Source organism: Cygnus olor, chromosome 4 (assembly GCF_009769625.2).
Source record: "Cygnus olor isolate bCygOlo1 chromosome 4, bCygOlo1.pri.v2, whole genome shotgun sequence".
Classification (NCBI taxonomy): Eukaryota; Metazoa; Chordata; class Aves; order Anseriformes; family Anatidae; genus Cygnus; species Cygnus olor.
Window position 1 is genome coordinate 50,267,112 of NC_049172.1, and position 21,720 is coordinate 50,288,831.

A 21,720-nucleotide genomic window follows, 5' to 3' on the forward strand; every position below is an offset into this window, starting at 1 on the left:
TACATTTTATTTTTTCATGTCTCTGAACATACAGTGTAAGATATCCACAGACGTTTTTATTTCATAACACAGTACCTTTTGAAAGCTGAAATGAAGAGTGGGATTAGACAACAACAGGACTAGTCACATGCCCCTGCAGCAGGACCTGTTCTAGCACATTTCTTTCATAGTTTGAGACATAGCGATTGCGACTAAGAGGTGGACTGCACTGTTTTCTAAACCAGGCAGATACAGGGGGTTAGGACAACGCGCAGGTTCAAGGACAAATCAAGCGTAGGTTTAGCTTTAGCAGTATACATACAGCTCATGGTCATAGTTTCTCTTAGTCATTCTGAGACAGTAATCCAAATGCCGACATATAATTGATACTTACTACATTTGCATACAGTGGGATATGTGGACATTATGAGGTACAGATCCACCAACATTACGTTACTCAAAGGAACAGAATATTTTAACTTCAGCTTTCAGGAAGGGGAGAACATTTCTAAATCCTGTGGAAGTTGAAAATCCATTCAAGTATGCACACTGACTTTGAAGATTACACACAGAGATGATGTATAGCCTGATCCACTACCACAACTCGTGCTTTGGTGTCTGACTTCTTGAAAAATGCCCTGATTCTAATTTTTTAATCATTTAAAAAAAATAAAATAAAAGGTTTCAAGCTTTTATGTTTATGAATACTATTTCCTGCATCTCACATGAATAAACTGTTCATGTTACAAGCTATTTGTAGAGTCAGCCTGTGGAAAATATTAAGTAATGTGGCAAGTTAATGTTATGTTTTGTACATGCTGTGGAAAGGCAAACCTGTGGCTGGACATAAGTCAGAGCTAGCATCGGTGCATACAGCAAAGAAGTGGGGTTACTCAGCACCACTGTGCAATGCTGGTGCCAGCATCAGCAGCTGATGCAGGCTGTGAGAAGGGAGAGACCAGGGCTACTGGCATTTGCAAAAGAGAACTGCTGGAAGTGCAAGAAATAAAAATTACAATCAGCTTTTGTCTCTTCACAGAAACCTTGTCATGGTAAGCAGGAGTTTTTAAATAAATTCTTCTGCAGTGTGCCCATGGGTCATAAATAATAGTTATTCAGAAATACTTTATCCTCTTTGTAAAAACATTGCAGTGTCTAATATTTTGTTAGTTTGTAAGAGTCACAGCCTTTTCACCAATACTATAAATATCAATCGTCTGCAAATTGTTCTATAAAACCAAATTTCTTTAAGAATAAAATATGGTTCAGCAGCAGATTCAAGTCAAAAGTGCACACTCTCGTTCAAACACAGTTTTTGCATATTTTTGCATGTATTTTTTCCAAGGAGCTACCAGGAGAGGAAAGGGGTCATATCTGAAAAGGATAGGTCCGTTTAACTCTGAGAAAGTACAGTATAGGATACGTTCAATAAAATTGAGGAAGTTATTCCAAATCAAGCTCCCACCCATGCTTGGATGCATACAAAACAGATGTCTGGCCCAGGTGGATACCAGTTTATCAAAATGTTTGCAACTTCCCTCTCTTACAGTGATGACAACTCATTAAAGAAGAGAGTCACCAACTATGACACAGAAGTTCAGTGTTATACAGCGTGGGAGTTCCTCCTTCTTAAACAATGTAGTCTTTTTGGCTGCTAGTTCAGTTTCAAACAACAAACCTTTGCTGGTCCCAGTGATATGTTATTTTCTCATTCTAATTCGTTCGTTTAAAATATTTAGGAGTGCTCATATGAAAGTGATGAATAAGCTCATAATTATGTCCATCTTTGTAAGATCCAAACCTAAGAAAAATATTCAAGAAAGCAAAATCATTACAATATGATTTAACCCACACAGTCAAGTCACGCACTTCTGTAGTATAATTAATATTTCTCAATGTTTGAGATAGCTTGTTTCAGAAATAGACCATAATCCTACTTACATATAAATCATAATCTATGTCAGCTAGCTAGCTAGAGGTCTCCGAGGATGGAGACATTTAATTACACTGATTGGATTAATGCTATGGGTGCTCTATAAACGGAACTCCAGCTGACAAAGGTGAGGGGGGCTTTTATCCAGTAAAATCGTACACTCTCTATTTTTTTTCCACTGAGATAGTGTTTTGCTCTCCACAGTATCCAAATATTCAGCTCTATTGTTAATATCACAGATTTTTCTTTGAAAATTATGGTGAAAATTGTATTTTTTCATGCTGTATTTAAACCTGAAGATTTTGACCACTGCCTATTACAGTAGATGGATTTGTAAAAGTAAAATGTAGTACTTACACAAAATATCAGTGCTAAGTAACATGTAGAAATAGTACCATTGTGCTTCAAATGAACTATAATGAGAAAAAGTTAAACTTATTCCTAAAGACTACCATTTTTTTCTGCTTACAGGCAGCCATAAAGAAATCAGGACCAAAAAAAATAGTCTGTGCTGAAATCAACTTTGAAAAATTTGAAAGTGTAATTCTAACTTTGGGCAAGTTTCATCATGTGGAAAAGACTAGGCAAATCCCTGCTTAGGCAGGAAGCCAGTGACTGAGTGGTTAACAAAAAGTAAGTTCAACTGTTAGTGCATATAAAATATATATATTATATATATTCTGTACTGTGTAAAGTAGAAATAAGTTAACTTAGTAAGTTCAGCATTGTTGGAAATTGTCACTCTGTGGCAACATCTATCTCAAACCTCGTGACTCTCCACTGATATTTGATCCAAAATAAACACCTTTCTCCATATTTCTTTTAGTTATGCAATGCCAGTAGAAAAATAACATCAGCTTAAAACCTCGTCCTTTTTTCTTCTGGACAAAAGTAACAAACTGCATTAGGCATTCAGTTTGACATTTGCTCCAGTTATATAGTGTATTTTAACTACTCTTTGCATAAGTATTTTAACACATATATTGTATTTTGTGTTCTAACTAGTGGTATTTTATGCTCCTGATCCTCAAAGTGCTGAGAAATGTGGGAGATCTCTCATCATCTGTAAAAAGAGTTCCCACACCACTTGGCAAATATCCCTATCAAACAATCTCAGAAATTAATTATCTGGGTGAAATAAACATTATCTTCAATTTATGGTGCAACACAGCAGACAGATTTTCCCAAGGCACATGCCAAGTTAATGGTAAAAATGGAATTACAAATCAGAAGTCATTGCCTCCTAATTTGGTACAGACCAGTACCTCCGACTTTGAGAACTACTTTGTTCCTAGATGTCATGTACATCATCCCCTTACCTTCTTATGAGGTGTACTGACCTGGGATTGAAATGGGTGTCCTCGGGAACTTGGCTGGGATCAGTAACAATTCTGTCATTATCAACATAGTTATCTAAATCATCTGGGATCCTAAATTTGGCCATTTGGACTTCTGAATCACTTAAACCAGCATGAGATATGCGGGCATAGCCCAACCTGTCAGATTCAAGAAGAGTTAGCTTGAAGAATAATTCAAGGCAGTCTCACCACATTCTTAATTCATGTCACTTTTTCCCAATCCTATTATTTAACTTATAAATGTAACTTTTCATGTCTATGAATCTCACCTTCCACAATCTTAATGTGCTCCATAAGCATGTGCATCATAACACAATGTCACAAGCAGAACAACTGAGAAAGTTTTAGTGCTTGACAACAAGAATAAATTCTAGATACAGGAACTTAATCAGTTTTTCAGTTTTAAAACTTTTCAGTTTTAAAATCACAGTTTTAGAATATGCATACTCCTGTAAGCTCACCAACTTCACTGAAGAAATTCTGAAATTCAAGAAAGGAATTCAAACATGAGCAACATGAACAACGAATAAAATAAGATTGCAAATGGTGGGGTATTTCTACTCAATACAGTTACTTAAGACAGCTATCTAGTTTACCGGGTTTACTCCTGTTAACACTGCAGAATTTACATAATTAATTTGGAATGAGCTTAATTACATTCTGGTACATACGTCACCAAGAGAATGATTTACAAGGAGCTTGGTATTTACAAGACGTGGAGTGCATAGGTCCCAGCAGAGGCAAGTGCTCCGATATGGGTTTACACAGTTAAAATTTCCACTAAATCCAGCATAAATCTTGGTTCGATTAGATCAGCATTTTGTTTGAATGAACCCTACAATCATAGTTTATAATTTGTATCTTCTGTGTCACATACAAATTAGGGCTTAGCCTTCGCATTTTAGAGTGATGCTGCAAAACCAGAGCTTGGATCTTGGAGAAAAAGTATTTTTATATTACCAAAGCAGTTTAGGTCTGAAGCCTTTTGACACAGAAGGATGAAACTCTAACACTGCCTTTGCTAATTATATTTGGAAGTACACCAATTATTTTTGAGATCAATGTTTCACATTATTTCATAAGATACCTAACTCCATACACATTTGTTAAGGGATGTAAGACTCTTACACAATTACCTACAACAAGGTATAAAATTTATTGTCATAAAGATACTTAAATCAAATTTCTAAATGCTCCTCTTTAACATACCTTATTACTCCACGATACATAATATAGCTACACCACCTGTCACGATCTGTATTGTCAATATCCTATGAGTGAAAGAAAAAAAAAGTCAAACAAGACAAGCTCTCCCTATCGTTAGGCTTTAAATCAGTTACAGAACCAGTGTACAAACCTGGTGTAGAAAAATGTTTTGCCTAAAATGTGATAGCAAGGTAGAAAGGAAAAAACCCACTATGCTAGACACAGACAGATCAGACTTTTTAGACCTCCTGACAGACAGCCAAATTGCAGAACTGTTTTAAAACAAAACAATCACAGAATTACAGGTTGGAAGGGACCTTTTGAGGTCACCCACTCACAACCGTATGCTCAAAGTAACTTTGAGCAGGTTACTCAGGGCCTTATGCAGCCAAGCTTTTAAGATCTCCAAGGATAGAGATTTAACAAATTCTCTGGGCCCCTCTTCTCATGCTTGACAATCCTCATTGTGATTTGTTCTTCTACCATCTAATTGATATTCCTCTCATGGCAGCTGGAGTCCATTGCCTCTTGTCTTTTCACCACATAGCTCCATCTTCTCTACAGCACTTCATGAGATAGCTGAAGACTGTATCTGAAAATCTGCGTGCATCTTCTTGTGTGTCTAAGCTACCACACTGCAACATTAAATTGAATGTTTAAATATACATTCTCTCTCACTGTTGAAAGAAGCACTATTTTTATATTACCTGGACATTTCCATTTTCTATTAATTCCGTATAATCTCTGGATCCAGGAGCTGAAGTGATGTATCCTAGAAATACAATTTGCTTAGCGCTAGTCTTCAACAACTTTGAAACAGCTATGGCCTGAAGTTTTCTGTCCAAGTCCTCTCTGAAAGAATTGGGAAAGACTTTAATATACATGTATTTAAGCCCAGATTTTCTGCTATATCATAGCACACCAGAAATGAGTCTGACACCATTTTTATTCCCCAGTATTAGAGAATACGAAAGTTAACAGAAAGCTTGCCGATTCCAGACGATCACCACGTTGAATAAAAGCCACATGGTGGTGGTGGATGTAATCACGGTTCTCTTCCTAACCATTATACTATCAGCTTTTTCCATTACTGTTTTGCTTTTTAATACCTATCTCATTACTAGGAAATGTGAGTTCTTTTGGTTATCTGAGGCTTTGTCACTGCCTGCACTTGAAATGTAGTTGTGCTAGTACAGACTGTCTGCTGCATAATAAAGAGTTCGTATGCCAACAAAACCTTTTACTTTTATGATGGACAGATCATGGTAAAAAGTAGTCTTAAAGTCTGAGTCACATGATTTATGAGATATAACTTAAGAGCTATGTCATCCCATTAACGCTTAGAATATTTGCCAGGTATTCTCCATCTTTTTAACAAGATTTACACAACAGTTCCAATGTGACCGAAAGTGACAGTGTAAGCAGAGCCTGGTAGGATGAATACTGCACCGAAATCCAGTTCCTGTCCTTGGATTTGTCATAATATAATGCAAAGATGCTTCTCTTTCCATGATTCTACATGTTAATAACTTTAAACACTTGCACAAAGCATGTTCTCTTCTATATTTTGGTAGACTGGGCTACATAGCATTGAGACAGCAAGTTGAGAAGACAGGGGCTGAAATACTGGGCTTTTAAATAGCAGTACTTCTGAGTGGGCCAAACGAATAAGAGAGAAGGAGCCAATGGAGAGGAGATAAAGACCATTTCAACAGAAGCCTGACTTAGGTATGTGTACAGTTGCCTGCTCAGGTAGCTGCTCCTTCTAGACATGCCTCTCAAGAAGATGGGTTCTTTTAAAGGGCACCACTGACATATTCCCAAATTTTAGAAACAGTCTTAAAAAAATCCCCCATTATCTAGTATCTTAGTTTACGTCATTCTAAGCAGCAATGACAGATGAAAAACAAGCAGTTGTATATGGCATTTAATTATAAAATCCATTAATCTCAAAACACAATCTAATTTGTGCTTGTTTCCCAAGTGTCTCCTCCTATTTTCTCCTTCATCTTTATCTTAGCTCTCCATGAGAGGGGAATACAGAGCTATTTTCTTATGCTTTGACAAACAGTTTTTCAGAGAGGCAAGTCCAATCATCTGCGTGAAACACAGAATGGAATTTCTTTGTAGAGTTCAGACTGGGAGTGGTTCCTGACAATTACATATGCTTAGTAAAAGGGAGATCTATAAACAATTTGCATGCTTGCAGCACAGCTTCCACAAAAGGAAAAGGAAGGAAGAAGCTTGGTATGGGATAATGAGAATTCCTACTGCTTTCTGATAAGCTTCTTTGTGTATTATACTCTGCAACCAATCCATAAATTTGTCTCTCCGTAAATTAAAACAAATTTAAAACAAATGACAGAAACATAATTTCAGATATTGCAGCAAATAGAAAATACAACTACATGGAGCATCACAGAACTATCCCTTATTAATATTCATTACACAATAACTCAGACATTGCTTTAAAGCAAAGAACTGAAAGATACACCTTAGTCCTTTTCATCACATATTTGAATTACTGATAAAATAATTCTTTATTTCCAAATCCAGAGATCAGATTTTATATTTCCAGTTTCACATAGTCAGAAAGACATTGAATGTATATTTTTGTTGTTGTTTAGACACTGTCCTTTCTTGGAGGCTTCAGAATTGTTACTTTTTATTTCAATAAACATCAGTTGTCCATTAATGCTAGCTATCCATAACTATCTGCACTCATTGTGGAATATAACGGATGCAGAAATTCAGAAGGATGCTCTCGTGGCCTGAGATGTATCGGTAGCCCTGCTCCTGTTTTTGCAGAACAGTATTTTTTTCATCTCTCTACTAACTTGGATATAGAGCTCAGCCAAGTTTTGCAAGACACATTCATCCCATAAAAAAAGGCTTTAAAATTTCTAACCGCTAGTTAGATCACAGTATTTTTTCCAATGTGTATTGCTAGAACCAGCACTATAGCAGATTTTAAAGAATACAAAAGAAACCCCAGAAGTTGATGACAATTATGTTTAACTTTGCACGACATACATAACAGGAGATAAATAAATAGAATACCCACTCTTCGTTTCCAAAGTGAGCAACAACAAAATCAACCAGTTTCCCTGTGAAGTTGACAGTCATGGAGATGGCAGGTGCAATCTCTCCCTCCGGAGATGGAAGAAGGTGGTGGGTAGATTTTACAATTGGATACCTTGACAGTGCCATAATACTACATGAAAAGAGGGAAAGAGTTGCTTTTTGTAGTTCATAAGCATAGCTAATCTGAACTAAGCAGATAAATGTGACCAAAAGAATTCAAACCATCTCTAGAGGATTTTTCTGAATTTAAGATTTTTTTTTGACTAAAACATTACTTAATCACACATCTAAAAAAACATTATCAAATTCATTCTCACCCCAAAAGAAATTGGTAACAAAGGTGATATGAATAGGTCATAAATAGTGCAGAAAAAAGAAATCTCATTTAGTACCGCTTAAAGATACAGGCTCTTGAAGAGGAAAGTTACTGAATTCTCCTCACATACAGGAAGAATAAAATAGCCGTTGCAACTTCACTGGAAGTTCCACCTCCCACAGAGATCTGCAAATCCCCCTAAAAAACCACCACATCATAAGCCACTATTTTCCAGACTGCAAAAATATTCAAAGATATCCAACTGGTAGTTGGTCAAGCATTAAAGTAAAAGCAGACACAAAAGTTCTGGTCAGACAGACATGTGCCTTTCTATGTCCATTTCCCACTACACTTCCCAAGCTGAATTTAATGAATTCAAAATTTGTAATTACTCTGAGTGCAGTTACATTTTCCAACTGCTATCACACGTTGAAGGCTGAAATCTAAAGTTCTCAGAGCTGACAAAAAAAAGCGAATCAGAAACATAATTTGGAATGTCACACTTCCAAATCCAACTTCCAAACTTCCAGTGAGGGCCAGGATGCCATACTCTGCATCACCAATACCGAGGTAGCTTGCAGGCACAGGCATCAAGAACCGATCACATTTAACAAAGAGAAACCCTCATCTGCATTGCGTTGTAAGGCTAGGGAGTCAGAACAAGCTCTTAAAGACAATCCCCAGCAAATGATTAAGGTGATTATTATTCCGATTATTCTTTGTTCATGTTTTAGTGGAGTATTTATTTTTATTTACTGTCACTGTGCACGTAAAGGTGACTCACCCCCAAGTATGGTCTCTTGTGCTTGGACCAAAATCTGTGTAAAATCCTAGTCTTTCTCCGAGCCACATTGTTGGATCGTTGTTCCCAATAAATGGTTTAGAGGCATCGCTCTCCAGAATAGTGATGAAATCTGCACCTAAAATGAGGGGGGAAAAAAAGAAATCCTTACAAATGTATAACTATGACCTATAAACACAAATCATAAATGACTAGAGAATGCACTATTTCCCTTTTGATTACACAGGGATGGACTCAAGTCCTTCAGGAGTCAATTGGGACCAGTCTTACACCAGCAACAAACCGATGCCCAGACTTCCAGTTGTCACAGGCTACGCAGCCTCTGATGGAGACATCCTCACGCTTGGATGCCAAAGCTCCTCCCTGCCACATAACCAGACACACATGAGACTGCACTGTACAGCTGGCCTACACATACGTAGCGCGGTGCATTTCAAAAGCATTTAGGTATTCTGTATGTACACAGATTAACAGCACAGTTGGGTGTCCACTGCTTTCAACTTAATGAACAAGCACTGCACAGTACATCTGCATGTACCTTCATCTGCCAAATCTTATTCCACTCCAAAGGCTCATGTGCAAGAGGAAGCAGGCTGCTGCTGTCCCAACAGTTGGTTAGCCTGCAGCACCTTGGCACCGGCACCCAGGCATGGCAACAGAAGGGTTCCCAGCTCCAGTGAATTGCAGACTACCCACAGCCATCTCACTTTCTCAGGGCACTGTTGTCCCTCCATGTTTACATACTGAGGTATTGTTTTGCCACCTGACAGGTTCTCCTACAGATTTAGCTGCCAAGTGCAGGAAGACATCTGGTCCCTGAAGGAACCCAGCGGCTAGAAAAGGCCTGCCCATGCCTGAAGGAAGGTTATCTATCATTATTTCACTTATGCAAAGTATTTCTGTATAGACAAGCGACTCATTAGCAATATAAGAGAAAACAACACAACGAAAATCAAGCAAGCAAACAAAAAGAAAACATATAGTAAAGTGTTTCCACCAACCAAAAACCTCTTTAATATCTAAGAAAAAATGACTGCCTCTGTAAATAGCTTTTAAACTGAAGTGATTGTACTGGAACAGCTCACAAATTCAGGAGAAAACCACTAGATCTTGTGTTAATGTAAGAACAGACTCAGCCAGCTAGATGTTCTTGCTTCTCTCTGTTTCTTCATATGTAGCCTCTGACATATAAATTAAGTGGGAAAAAAGTTACCTGTCTGATTGAGCAAATTAGCTGATCCTTCCAAATTAGACCATCCTTCATTGTCATATGCAAATCGAAAAGGCCAGATCATAGCAGAGAAGTCTCTTTTTGTAACCTCAAAAAAATAAAGTGCAAAAAAAGTTAATTATGATTTGATTTCCATGTACTGTATATTTGCAGTCAACAATGTCAGATACGTGGTGCCATAAAAGACACCCAAGAGGAGATATTTTAACCAACATATTTTACAAATACAGCTGTCAAGGTTACAAAAGTCTTTAGGCATTTCTGAGAAAAATCTGTGCTGTTATCAAGAGGAGAAAAGTCACTGTAGTTAAAATGAATTTGTACAAGTAACAGTAAATATATGGACATGAAAAAGACCAAGAATATTGTCATCTTTCTAAGAGTAACTACCCATTTTCTATACTACAATCCTCGATGAGTTTTAAAAAGAAAGCCAGCTGTTTACGCACACACTTTCTACTCAGCTCTCATCATTTTTTCTGCATCTTTTCCTGCATTTGTCATCAGAGACTTCTCTAAGAAAGAAATTACCAACAGGAAAACATGTCAAGAGCAAGCTTCAAATGACCATTTCTGGACTATCACCGAAAGAAAACAAGTTTAATTCATAATTTGAACCACTTGCATCAAAAGTTTAATTTTACAATAGCAAAGTCATGGAATGGAAAGGTTAATTTATGTCTGATAAAAACAGCTCTAATTTTGAGTTAAAATTACAAACTATGTAAACAACACTCTCAGACAACTTGTAAGTAACTTAATTGCTAAACTTTGTGAACATGAAGTGTCTTAATTGTTAATATCTCTGTGATACTCGATTTTTTACTAGATAGGAAACTGGAATCTTCTGATTTTTATCCAACTTCCTTAATTAGTCTAATCTAGGTCAACCAACTTGTCAGAGAGGTTCAGTTCAGACTTAGGCATATAAATACAGAAACAAAGAATACTTTCAGCTGGAAAGGGCCTCAGGAAGTTATCAGGGCATACCTCTCTGATGCAAGATCAAGCTGCTAATGGCATTGACCAGTCCAGTTTTGAATGTAATTAAAATAAACTGATTTATAAAAGTAGTATTCAAATCAAATGCATGAGGCAAGAATCTCTCAGCATTCTAGAATGATTTTATTTCCTTCATAGCAGCACAACAAACCTCCAAAGACCCAAACATTTCCTATATTCAGCATGAATTCACAAAGTGAACTTTTTGCATATTTATTTCTGAATTACTGCTGCTGAATATTTGGATACTGGTATAAAGACAACCAACAAACCTAAGATATCAGAAGCACATTTCACTGTATATTTGAAAGTTACCATTTTCACAAACATGCTACTCACCCCTTGGCCCAACTTCTTCTCGTAAGTTTTATAACGTAGACCCAATCCTAGCAAACCAACACCAACAAACAGCCACAACACTTGAAAGAGAGAAACACGGAAAAGTTTATTTTAAAGTAAGAGGAAATAAAGTTGTTATTGCAGTTAAACAGATCTGGATATACGGTCATTCTAAGGTGTGCTACTCATAGAATGGGGAAAGTATATATTTAAATTTCCACACATGGCAGTGATAACACCATTCCAAAGTTGTGTACTTAAGAATATCGGTATGTGTGCAGATACACACTTCCATTCTCCAACACAGAAGGGGCTGAGCAGACACAATACACCAACACTGCCTGGAATATTTGTGTAAAAAACATACCTATTGAAGAAGACATCATAGGAGATAAGCGCATCATGTAAACTTTCCAGTGTTTCCCTCTCTGTGTTCAAGATACGCATCTGTAGCATGCATCCTTTATTTTGTATTAACATAATGTGTGGAATAAAATTTAGTTTACTTCACAAGCCTCTAGATTTCAGAAAGATATGATCCCTGCCAGACCTCCAGGGCAGTTCTTGTTTAAGTACCCTCATTGGTGGGTTCTTGGAAAGGCACTGTGGCTTCACAGAATGCAAATTCAGAGCTTTCCCATTGCTCCTGTAGCCTTCCAAATAACCACGGTGGACACTTACGAGCCGTCAGTGTTTGGCACACTGTAATTTGATGATCAAACTCCTCTGCAGTTATTTCATTTATACGGTGGCATACAGAATCTACAATGACTTCAGTAACCCCAGTTTGTTCTTCCATCAAATCTTTAAACAGACATAATTATTTTTATGCAAGTTTTCTGGAACAACTTTATGTCAGATTTAAATAAATTTTACTGTGGATGATGTCAGAAGAAAGGACGTGCTCTTTGTATTAGTAAATGTTAAGCAACTTCATAGTCTGTAAGATGCAAAGGTGCTTAGAGGGGAAGCTGAGAAAAAAATACAAGTCTGAGCATGATGGGGAAATACAGGACTTACTGTTGTAATGTCATAAAATTAGCTGAGCAAAGGCTCTGCTTTGTCACAGACAATATTTTCAAGCATTTACTCACTTTCGTGTAATGTTTTTTTTATGTGTAGTAATGTTTAAACCACTAGCACTGGTGCTCACATTTCCTGTAATGCACAAACATGTGCTTTGATATTCTTCTTTTATTTAGGGTATTTAGGATATTCTTCTTTTATTTAGAGTATTTAGGGTAAAGAGCTTCACAAAGCTTTCAGAAACAGCCCTGTAAAGCGGAAGCACTACTGCCTCCACTTTCCAAACAAGGTAAAATGAGGCACACAGATGATGGGCAATTTGATCTAAAATCACAGAAGAAAAAAAAAGATACAGGAACTTGAACCTTCAGCATCCTGATCTCTGTGGGGTTATCATGCCCTAGCCACTAGCCATTTTTTCTTTTACCAAACTTTACAACATCAACAGATAAGAAAAATGCAGCATGATTTCTTTAAAAAAAGTTAACAATGGAAACAAATCTGAGGTTCAAATAATCATAGCCAAATACTTGAAAGCATCACTTGGATGAATTCCAGTGGTTTAAAACCCAAAATGAAATCAAAACATTTTAGTTTCTTTTCAAAACCTAAGAAAAACAAAATCAGACCTGAAACATACTATCTGGAAACTTCATGGGCAGATGAGAAAAGTTTCACGATGGGCCTGGTCTGAATGCAAAGCAGGGAATCAGGGTGGTGTAGGGATGTCATTCACCATCAGCTTTGCAGGACTGCCTCTTCCCACAGAAGGGCAGCTCCTGGGCCATCCAGGACCCATCCCCTTGCCAGCCAGCTAACACAGCTCTGTAAAGGGCTGACTTGCTCAAATCAACATACTGAATGGGATGACAAGTCTTTTTTTTTTCTTTCTTTTCTTTTCTTCTTTTTTTTTTTTTTCTGCGTACACATCCAGTAGATCTCAAGATACAGAGAGACTAGAACCTGGGCAACACCGACCTCAGGTCTGCCTCTGGAACTAGCACCAAATCCCACCTTTCTAAAACATCTGAGCAAAGCACTGCACTGCTGTACTCTTTTTCCTCAGGCAGTATTCTTAGAGTCATGGATGAGAGGGAGAAAAATTACACTTACGTAGTTTGATATATTTTTTACTCCTTTTGAACAGTGGCTTTTGGTTGCTTTTCACTTCAAAAATGAAGCTAAGGTCTTTCTTGGATCCTGTTAGAAAGTCTAGCCCAATGCATAACATAATAAAACCTGTAAAAATAGGTCATTAGTTGTTTTTTTCATAGAGTTTTAACATATTAAACACTGCTCATATATACATCATTTATAAACTCCCAGCTGCTGTGTTACATTCAACCTTACAGCTTCACCAACAAAGACAATTCAGTCAAAGCCCAAACAGATAAATGCCATACTAAATGTAGTAATGCAGGCAACACGAGATTAATTGACAATCTAACTTATCATTGTCAGTATTCACCTCACCTATGCCTGCAGCACTTCAACATTAATAGTTTTAATTTACATTGTAGCACTTGCTGACACAAGCACTGCTTCCAACAAAATCGGCTTGTGACATTAAGCATGGCACTAATGACAAATATTTCAAAAACGTTACTTGCAAAACAGTAACACTGCAGGAAGAATTCAAAGCTAAGAGAGGATTTAAAACTCCACTGAACACCTATTCTACACATTATTCCACAGAACATTTAGCCAGCTAACACAAAGGCTGATCTTAATAGCACTGCAGTACAGTTTCATGGTTCTATGCCAAAAAGGCTAGCACAAAGCGAGCAGAACATGCTAAGTACGTCCAGGCTCCCACTGACAGCTCCAGCTCTCAGATAAGCCCAGTGCTTCTGAAGTTTTCCAGAATTAATCCAGACAAGAGCATTTAAATAACACATATATTACAATTCTTACAGCAACAGCTTGATGAAATATATATATATTTATTGTTGATTCTAGGTGCCTCTTAACTCTGCAAGTTAACTGCTTTGTCACCAAGGTAAAAGTAACTTTTTTTTTAATACAGGTACTCCAGGAGCAATTGCTCAACAGTTCGTTCTGACACGGTGTAAGCAGACTACAGCAGGACAGGAGGCGGCATCTTGTATTCGTTTCCTCCACAGTCAAGAGAAGCAGCTGTGCTTTTTAAGAACAGACAACTAAGCCCACCTATAGGTACATTTTAAAAGCTAGTAAGGCTTCATGCACCAGTCATGCACCATGATGGTACATTTTCCTTTCCATGGGTAGTGCAGACTAATATTACAACCTCTTATCCTTATGAGCTAAAGCATTCCATCACCTGCAAAGAAAATGTGGGAGCCTAACAAACTGGCTAAGAGCTCTTCTGGAAAAGGTCTACATCCTCTATACCTTTGTGTCATGATTAACTATACAAGTCATGTTTTATTTCAGAGTTATAGCTGAAGATAAAATATTTGTTACTCATTATTTTCTTACGGCCCTTACTTGCTCTGTTAGGGGCAAACCAGGAAGCTGGGTCTAGTCTAATAAAAAAATGGGCACAAACAAACCTTTCTCAAAGGGAATCTACTTCAAAGCCACAAGTGAATGGACAACCAGGGATCCAACCCCGAGCAGTATGTTACATCACAGTGAAATAGCACAGAAGTTTTGAACAGAACGATCTTACTTTCATTGTCACTTCTCCCAGTGCAGTTCCCTACCCAGACTGCGGCAAGAGAAAGGCAGGATATTGGACAGGAGGGGAAAGCAAGAAATAAACACTTGCACCTGAAAGAAAGCAGAAGAAAACAAGCAGTTTGCCAGAAAGCCAGGCTGTAAGGGAAGAAGCACAGCAATAAATACATAGCCTCATAGTATAATTTGTGTGTCTCTGATAGCAATGAGATGCCATCAAAAAGCCAGAAATTGGATTCTCAGGTTGAATAAGCTCATGTAGTGCCATCAGCCGAGATAGGGTCAGCTCACAAGTTTCTTTTAGCCAAAGAGAAAGTTAAGGAAGGCCATGTCTGTGTTACTATCCCATGATCCAGCCAGGTGACTTAATCATCAGTGTATTTCAAAGGAAGTGACAGAGAGAGATTTTGTGTAATAGCTTTTCTTTTGTCAAAGTATTATTCAAGAAAGCAGCTGACATTTCTCTACCACACGCTTTCTTCCTATAACTCCAAAAAATAAAATTAAATGAACTGAGGCAGCCTTTTCTACAGACTACCCAGATTGCTTTCAGAACACAGAAAACTGCAACACTTGTAATGGAGCACTCCTCAGAACACAACAAACTGAAACCGGAGTGACTGCTGTAACACGTGAAGGACTACACGCAAACTAAGAACCTGGACTGACGGAAAGTGGTTGCAAAGGCATTTCTGACATCTGAAACCACTGAAGCAACAAGTCTAACTCGGCATTCCTTAATCCGTTCGAAACAAAATATAGGATGATGTGTCACATTTTCAAATGTGCCACACGCTTTGCCCAAGACAATGTTTAGCATTGTCTTAGTATGATTGGTGAAATATGCTACTGAAACACATTCATACTTTTTAAGAAAGTTATTTTGGAGACAAAACCAGAAAGGATTGGTTTCACTTCCGCCTCTCCACCTTCATCAAGGGAACATTTTGCTAAAACCTTTATATTTGCTCACCTCAGTTCTTCCTCATTGGCAAATACCTGACAATTTCTTTTCTTCTCCCATCCCCCTCCTCTTTGTCTGCAAGGACTTGATGGTCCTTATGGGTCCCTTCCAACTCAGGATATTCTATGATTCTATATTTCTGACACTGCAAGACTACCAGCGTTCCTCCAAACTTGCTGGTATGTCCACACAGCATAAGGTACTGTTATAGGGAAACGAAGCCCAGCTCTCAGATGCAGCCTAGCTAGATCAGCAGGATGCTGCACTTCGGTCCTCAGAGCAGGACTGAATAATGCACCGAATTATGTTACTGCCCCAGCAACGTTTCACAGCCCTCCTGAACCCCTGAGTTTCCAGCAACCCCATTGTTACCTGAGGTACCAAGCTGCTATCAAAGGCAGCAAGCACACAGGTGCAGTCACACCCTGAACTGCAGAGCAGCCATATTTTTAGGGTGACTGATTAACACATTTCTTCCTCAGACGTGCACTTAGTTATCAGACTTTCTTTTCACTTTTTCATTTTCCCTCAACTAAATTCCGTTTTCTGCCCACATTTTAAACTATTTCTAACAGTAAAGAAACTAGCAGTGGGTTTTTGTTTCCTTCTTTGTTTTTGGTTTGGGTTTTTGTTTTTTGTGTGTGTGTTTTGATTGTTTTTCATGTCTCAATAATTTTCTCATAGAAACTCTTTAGTAAATCAAACAGGAGCTGAGCATTTAGAAAGACTATACGCTAGACACATTTTAAACATCTGAGGCTAAAGCAAGCATATTACTAGTAGTTCATAGTCATAAATGTACCTAAAAGAAGATGGGAGCTTTCTCTGGCATAAATTCCTCCAGGAACAAATTTATAAGCTGTACACCATACACAGAAGAATAATTCAAGAACATAGGCAAACATGGCTGTACTCATGGCTTTTGCAGGATGCAGACAGCTAACAAAGTGTCCAGCCAGCTGAGGCCACACACACATGGTAAAGACAGCAAGAATGTTGCCTGCAACAGCAGCACTCCAGGTCTGTAAATACAGGAGACCAGCTGAAGATGCTATACCTGTGAAGGGATAGAAAAGAACGGTGAGTCAGCTACATTATATGCACTCTTCTTCTAAATATTCTCTCTAGGAAAGATTTTTTAAAAAAAAAAAGTGTGTGAAATATAACTGTGCTTTGCAGACATGAGAACTGTACCACTAGAAGGACAGTTATTCCCAAAAGCCAAAAACAGCCTCTCACTTTTCTCAGAGCTGCATTCTTTTCAAGTTTGCTTCTCGAGCTGACAACAGTGCAGCAAAAAGACTGCAAAGAAACATCAGCAAGAGCCATATTACAATTTGAATACAGATCTCTGAAGACTAGCACCTGCACCTAAAGGTAAATTATCAGGGCAAACGATGGTTTAAGCATTGCCAAACTCTTGTGTCTTTACTGAGACTTTCCCAATATTTGATATTTGATTTTGGCTCCCACAGAGTAGTCGTCCCAGGAGAAATGCAGTTTGCATTAAATTCCTTGTTTTCAAGGCTGCAGAGAATAATTTGAAAGTGTTAGCTCGTGAATGCTCCGAAAGAGAAGGTGAACGAGAAAAAAGCAAATCATAATGCATCGCGTCCTTTGGACTCCATATTTTGAGGTCCCAATTACTACTAAACCTTTGTAGAAAGTACTGCCTTGTCTTCTGGATAAAAAGATCCAAAAGCCATTAGCTAAAATAGCTAAGACAGAAAAAAAAAAAAAGCAGACAAAAAAAAAAACCCACCAGCATTTATACCAGTAAATTTCTCTTAGAGGGGCCTACAAATTACACCAAATTGCATCCATCCATCCATGCGGAGAAAGTATGGAAAAAAACACTTCTCCACCAGTCAAGAGCAGAACAATTTCCATCCCTGACTTGCTCCACAACATATATATTCATTCCAACTGAAAACGGATGTCTAGATCCAGCACTCATCCCTTTTCCCATCACCCAAGACCCGCTGTATGCAGACTGATTCACAAATACATTACTTCAGCAGAACTGCTTCGATATTCATATTATTTTACTGCCCGGAGGTAAGTAAAAAACTAAGGAAGCAGGTTGTAAGCCTGCCTTCATGTGGACTGCTCTTTATGCTACAAGCTACCGTGCCTCCTGTGGAATCAAAGGTTTGTGTCCCCTCAACCCTAGAAACCTAGATGTAGCCTTCCACAATGCAGATGATGAGAACTGAGATGCTGCTCCTGGGAACAGAACCTCAGCAGGGGATTCTGAAGAGAACAATGCTGCTCTGCAATTACCTGGAAATTTAGCCTGCAACCTTTAGTCAACTGGGCGGACGTGGGGATGCTACAGGCAGTGACAGAGAAAAGGAAGCTCTGATTAATGATGGACTTTTCTGACAAGCAGCGTAGGGCGCGAGGGCATGACTAAAAGGAATAAGGTAATAGAAATAAAAATTCTGTTCCAGATTTGCTCTTACCTATAAGAAACCAGGCAAAATTGGCAACAGAAGACCAGCTCCAAAATGAAAGCATCAGTCCATGAGCCAGGCCCAACAGAACTGTACCTCTGATACAAAAAAAAAAAGGAAAAGAAATTGTACATTACTATAATTTCATAAACACCTGACATTCAAAAAGAAACTTTCAGACATACAAGCGAGGATGGTTGGTATTATTCTATAATCCTTTTATTTAAAATAGTTCTCAATTTGAGCACAAAATACCTTCATCTCACACCCTGCCACGTTAGTTCCCCTTAACTGGTTGTAAAAACCATCCAGAAAATAATGGCAGTTTATCACAGTGTATAAGCAAGCTGTGTTCAGCAGCAGAAGCTTATCACTGAAGTATTGGGTTCAAAAGGAAAAAAAGAAAAAAAACAACTCAGATCAAGTGAGAGGGAGTAATCCCCTCTGAACAGAAGCATTTTCTTCACTTCAAACACGAACCCCGCAGCATCTAAGATTGCTCGCAATCTTGAGCGGCTCTTGTGAGTGCTGATTCCAAACTATGAACTATCTCACCTGCAGCTACACATACTTGAATATCAGAATAACTAATCTACTCTCTTTCTAGATTTTGGAACGTGAGTGAGCAATTCACAGCATTAAAACTATATTCTTAATGCCTAAAACTTCTATAGAAGCATATCTTTTAATATTGCACACTTTTTGTTTTGCTGTTTTTGGGTTTTTATCTGCATGCATCTCCAAGGTATATTATTTTGTACAGCCTTCCCAATGAAGACAACCGTTAGATTCATTTACTGCCTGTTGGATATACATCTCGTTCATAAGCCCTTCAACTTCAGTCCTAATTTAAAAATCATTTTGCAGGGTGGCAGATCAGGTTTTATTATTGTTGAAATAAAAATCATTCTGGAACATAAAACTTTTAAGATTTTTCTTTTTTTTTTTTTTGTATAGATGCAATGCTTAGAAATATCTGAAACCAAGAAGGAATACGAAGGAAAAGGAAGGACTGAGTGAATACTCCTTGGCCTCTATCCACAAGTCTTCTGCGTGAAGTACCTTCTATTCTATACAGATTTTTATACCATCGTCCTCTCCCTAGCAAGAAAGCTCCTTCCAATAATGCATGGTAATTTAACGCATAAGTAATTTAACGTCTGTCCTCTTCCTTCAGGCAAAAATAAGCAAAGTTAATTGATCTGGCTGAGTTTTAATTTGTCACCCACTATGGCATTGGGTTTTGATTACTGTTTTGTTCAAATCATTAAAAACAAACAAATAAACAAACAAAAACCAGGCACTCACCCATATGGATTAGGATCCGGACCTCTATGTGGATGCCCACTTACTGCCCATCTAGAAATTAGCGAGACCTCGCCAAATATCCACACGGTGAGAAACATGAGGCTGCCAAAAGCAATTCCTGACAAAAGCCAATTAGGCTGGGAAACAGTCTCTCTAACTCCATTACCAGTATTGTTTGCTTCTTGTTTCCTCTTGTCTCCACCTAGATTAAGAATAGGAATATAGCTCAGCAAAGTGTCAAATCAGAACAAAAAGGGTTATTGAGAAAAAGAAATAGCCAAGATTACCAGAATAAATTACTGGCTCAGGCACAAAAGCTAACTTATCTGATCATTCATGAAAATTGGTAAGATAAAATATCTCCATAGGTCTGTCAGGAAAAGCTACTGACCTTAAGTGTACAAAAATGGCAACCTGCTCATATGATTCATATGATTATCCTTCATACTACTGGAATTTAAATTGTTAAATTGGCTTTGGAAATCAGCAGAAAAGTTATTAGAATTCATTCAGAGGATTCTGTTCTCTGAAACTCTAAACTCCGATAAGAACAAAACCTGACACTTCCAAAGAAGCCAGAAAACTCCCTTCCTTCTCTTCTCCTTTTTCCATGCACTTGAGATCATCTAAGGAGATGATCACTTGAGACTCATCTAAGGAGAAAGCAGTGCCTTTAGTTGTATAGACATTCTTTTGTCACCTAGGAATAAGAGCTTCCCTTCCTAATTTCCTGCAGTAGATTCCCTTTCTAAATTATTATGAAAGTGGAGGCTTAGTTTGTGTCATGCAATACAAGTCTACAAACAATACACACGATGACAATTTATACCCACTTACACATAGACAAGGTTTTACCTTTCAATTAATTCATTCAGGTTATACTGAGAAGGAAAGCACTTCTGAGGATTTAACATGAGCTGCCCTAACTAACCAACCCAGCCACCCTGTCTTCCTTGGCAACGCTACCTTCACAGTTTTAAAGAAAACAACTAGCCTATGCCAGCCCCAAGTGCTGTGTAACTGTCCAGACACTCCAAGAACTTGGGCAAATTTTGACCAGGACAACTAGCACACTCTTCCATTTTTTTTTATGATTATTTTGCCACTTTAGCTGTTCTTCCTCTTTGTCTTGTCTCCGTCGAAGAATATGCATTGGCAGAGAAACTGAAACAGCAGACTGAATTAAGAAAATAACAGTGACACGACAGATGTTTTCTGTTGGAGAAAGGATAATCCATCCTGGGTTTATAGGTCTAATATTTCTCTTACAGGTCTCTTATTTCTCTGTTTGTTTTACTACTGCATTATTGATACTGCAATTAGTTGGTATTTCCAACTTACTACAGCTTGTATGAATTGTGACACTGATTCTGCCATGTTATGGGAAGATGAAAGCACTGCTGTTTGTAAAGTCTATACTGCTTGTGCATCTCATCTAAAAACAGACTGCTGAGGAAAAAATGAAGGAAAAAAGGGACACACGGATAGGTTTCTTTTAGGATGTTTTTGTAACTGCTTTCTTTGCTACAATGCACTTACCTGAATAGATTCGCTCCACCGCTGCTATAAAACCAAGTGTGAGTATGACTGTGTTGGCAGCTTGCGAGCTCCAGACTGGGTTCAGTGATGTATACCAGATGCGAAGAACAAGCAGCATTATCTTGCCCAGTATGAAGCCCCATATCCTGATGAACCTATAAGAATCCGTTGTAGAATACTGATGCATTTGAGGGTAAAAAAGATCTTACTTTTTGAGGGAAAAAAACACACCTTTTAAGATAGAGAGATGTCATTTATCATGCCATCAGTATAAAAAGAAATACCTTTGTAAACTGTTTCCTGACCACCATGTTACTGTTTGAACCAGCAACGAGGAAGAAACACCTGCAGACAAGATGAGGAGTCTGATCAGAGCATTTGGTGCCTGGTACGATGCTAAGCCGCCTACAAACAAACACACACACACAGTGGTTCTTTTAATGGGCAGTAGGGATCAGGTAATAAGGATTTCTTGTGCATTAGTTCAATCTTGTTTGCAATTTGAATGGCTACGCC

General features: G+C 38.0%; 1 protein-coding gene across 2 annotated transcripts in view; it reads right to left on the bottom strand.

Annotated features, from left to right (window-relative positions):
* Positions 1 to 21,720, bottom strand: part of CWH43 (cell wall biogenesis 43 C-terminal homolog) — a 31,060-nt gene continuing 9,340 nt past the window's right edge. For both annotated transcript variants that reach the window (XM_040555991.1, XM_040555990.1), the window contains 14 exons: positions 21,489 to 21,609; positions 21,205 to 21,359; positions 19,666 to 19,867; positions 18,367 to 18,455; positions 16,704 to 16,958; positions 13,390 to 13,515; positions 11,251 to 11,330; positions 9,892 to 9,997; positions 8,661 to 8,796; positions 7,541 to 7,690; positions 5,184 to 5,328; positions 4,480 to 4,541; positions 3,253 to 3,408; positions 1 to 1,780 (listed from right to left, as the gene is read on the bottom strand). In XM_040555991.1, the coding sequence (XP_040411925.1) occupies positions 1,693 to 1,780; positions 3,253 to 3,408; positions 4,480 to 4,541; positions 5,184 to 5,328; positions 7,541 to 7,690; positions 8,661 to 8,796; positions 9,892 to 9,997; positions 11,251 to 11,330; positions 13,390 to 13,515; positions 16,704 to 16,958; positions 18,367 to 18,455; positions 19,666 to 19,867; positions 21,205 to 21,359; positions 21,489 to 21,609 (1,871 nt within the window). In that variant the 3' untranslated portion in view covers positions 1 to 1,692. The remainder of the gene's footprint in view (positions 1,781 to 3,252; positions 3,409 to 4,479; positions 4,542 to 5,183; positions 5,329 to 7,540; positions 7,691 to 8,660; positions 8,797 to 9,891; positions 9,998 to 11,250; positions 11,331 to 13,389; positions 13,516 to 16,703; positions 16,959 to 18,366; positions 18,456 to 19,665; positions 19,868 to 21,204; positions 21,360 to 21,488; positions 21,610 to 21,720) is intronic.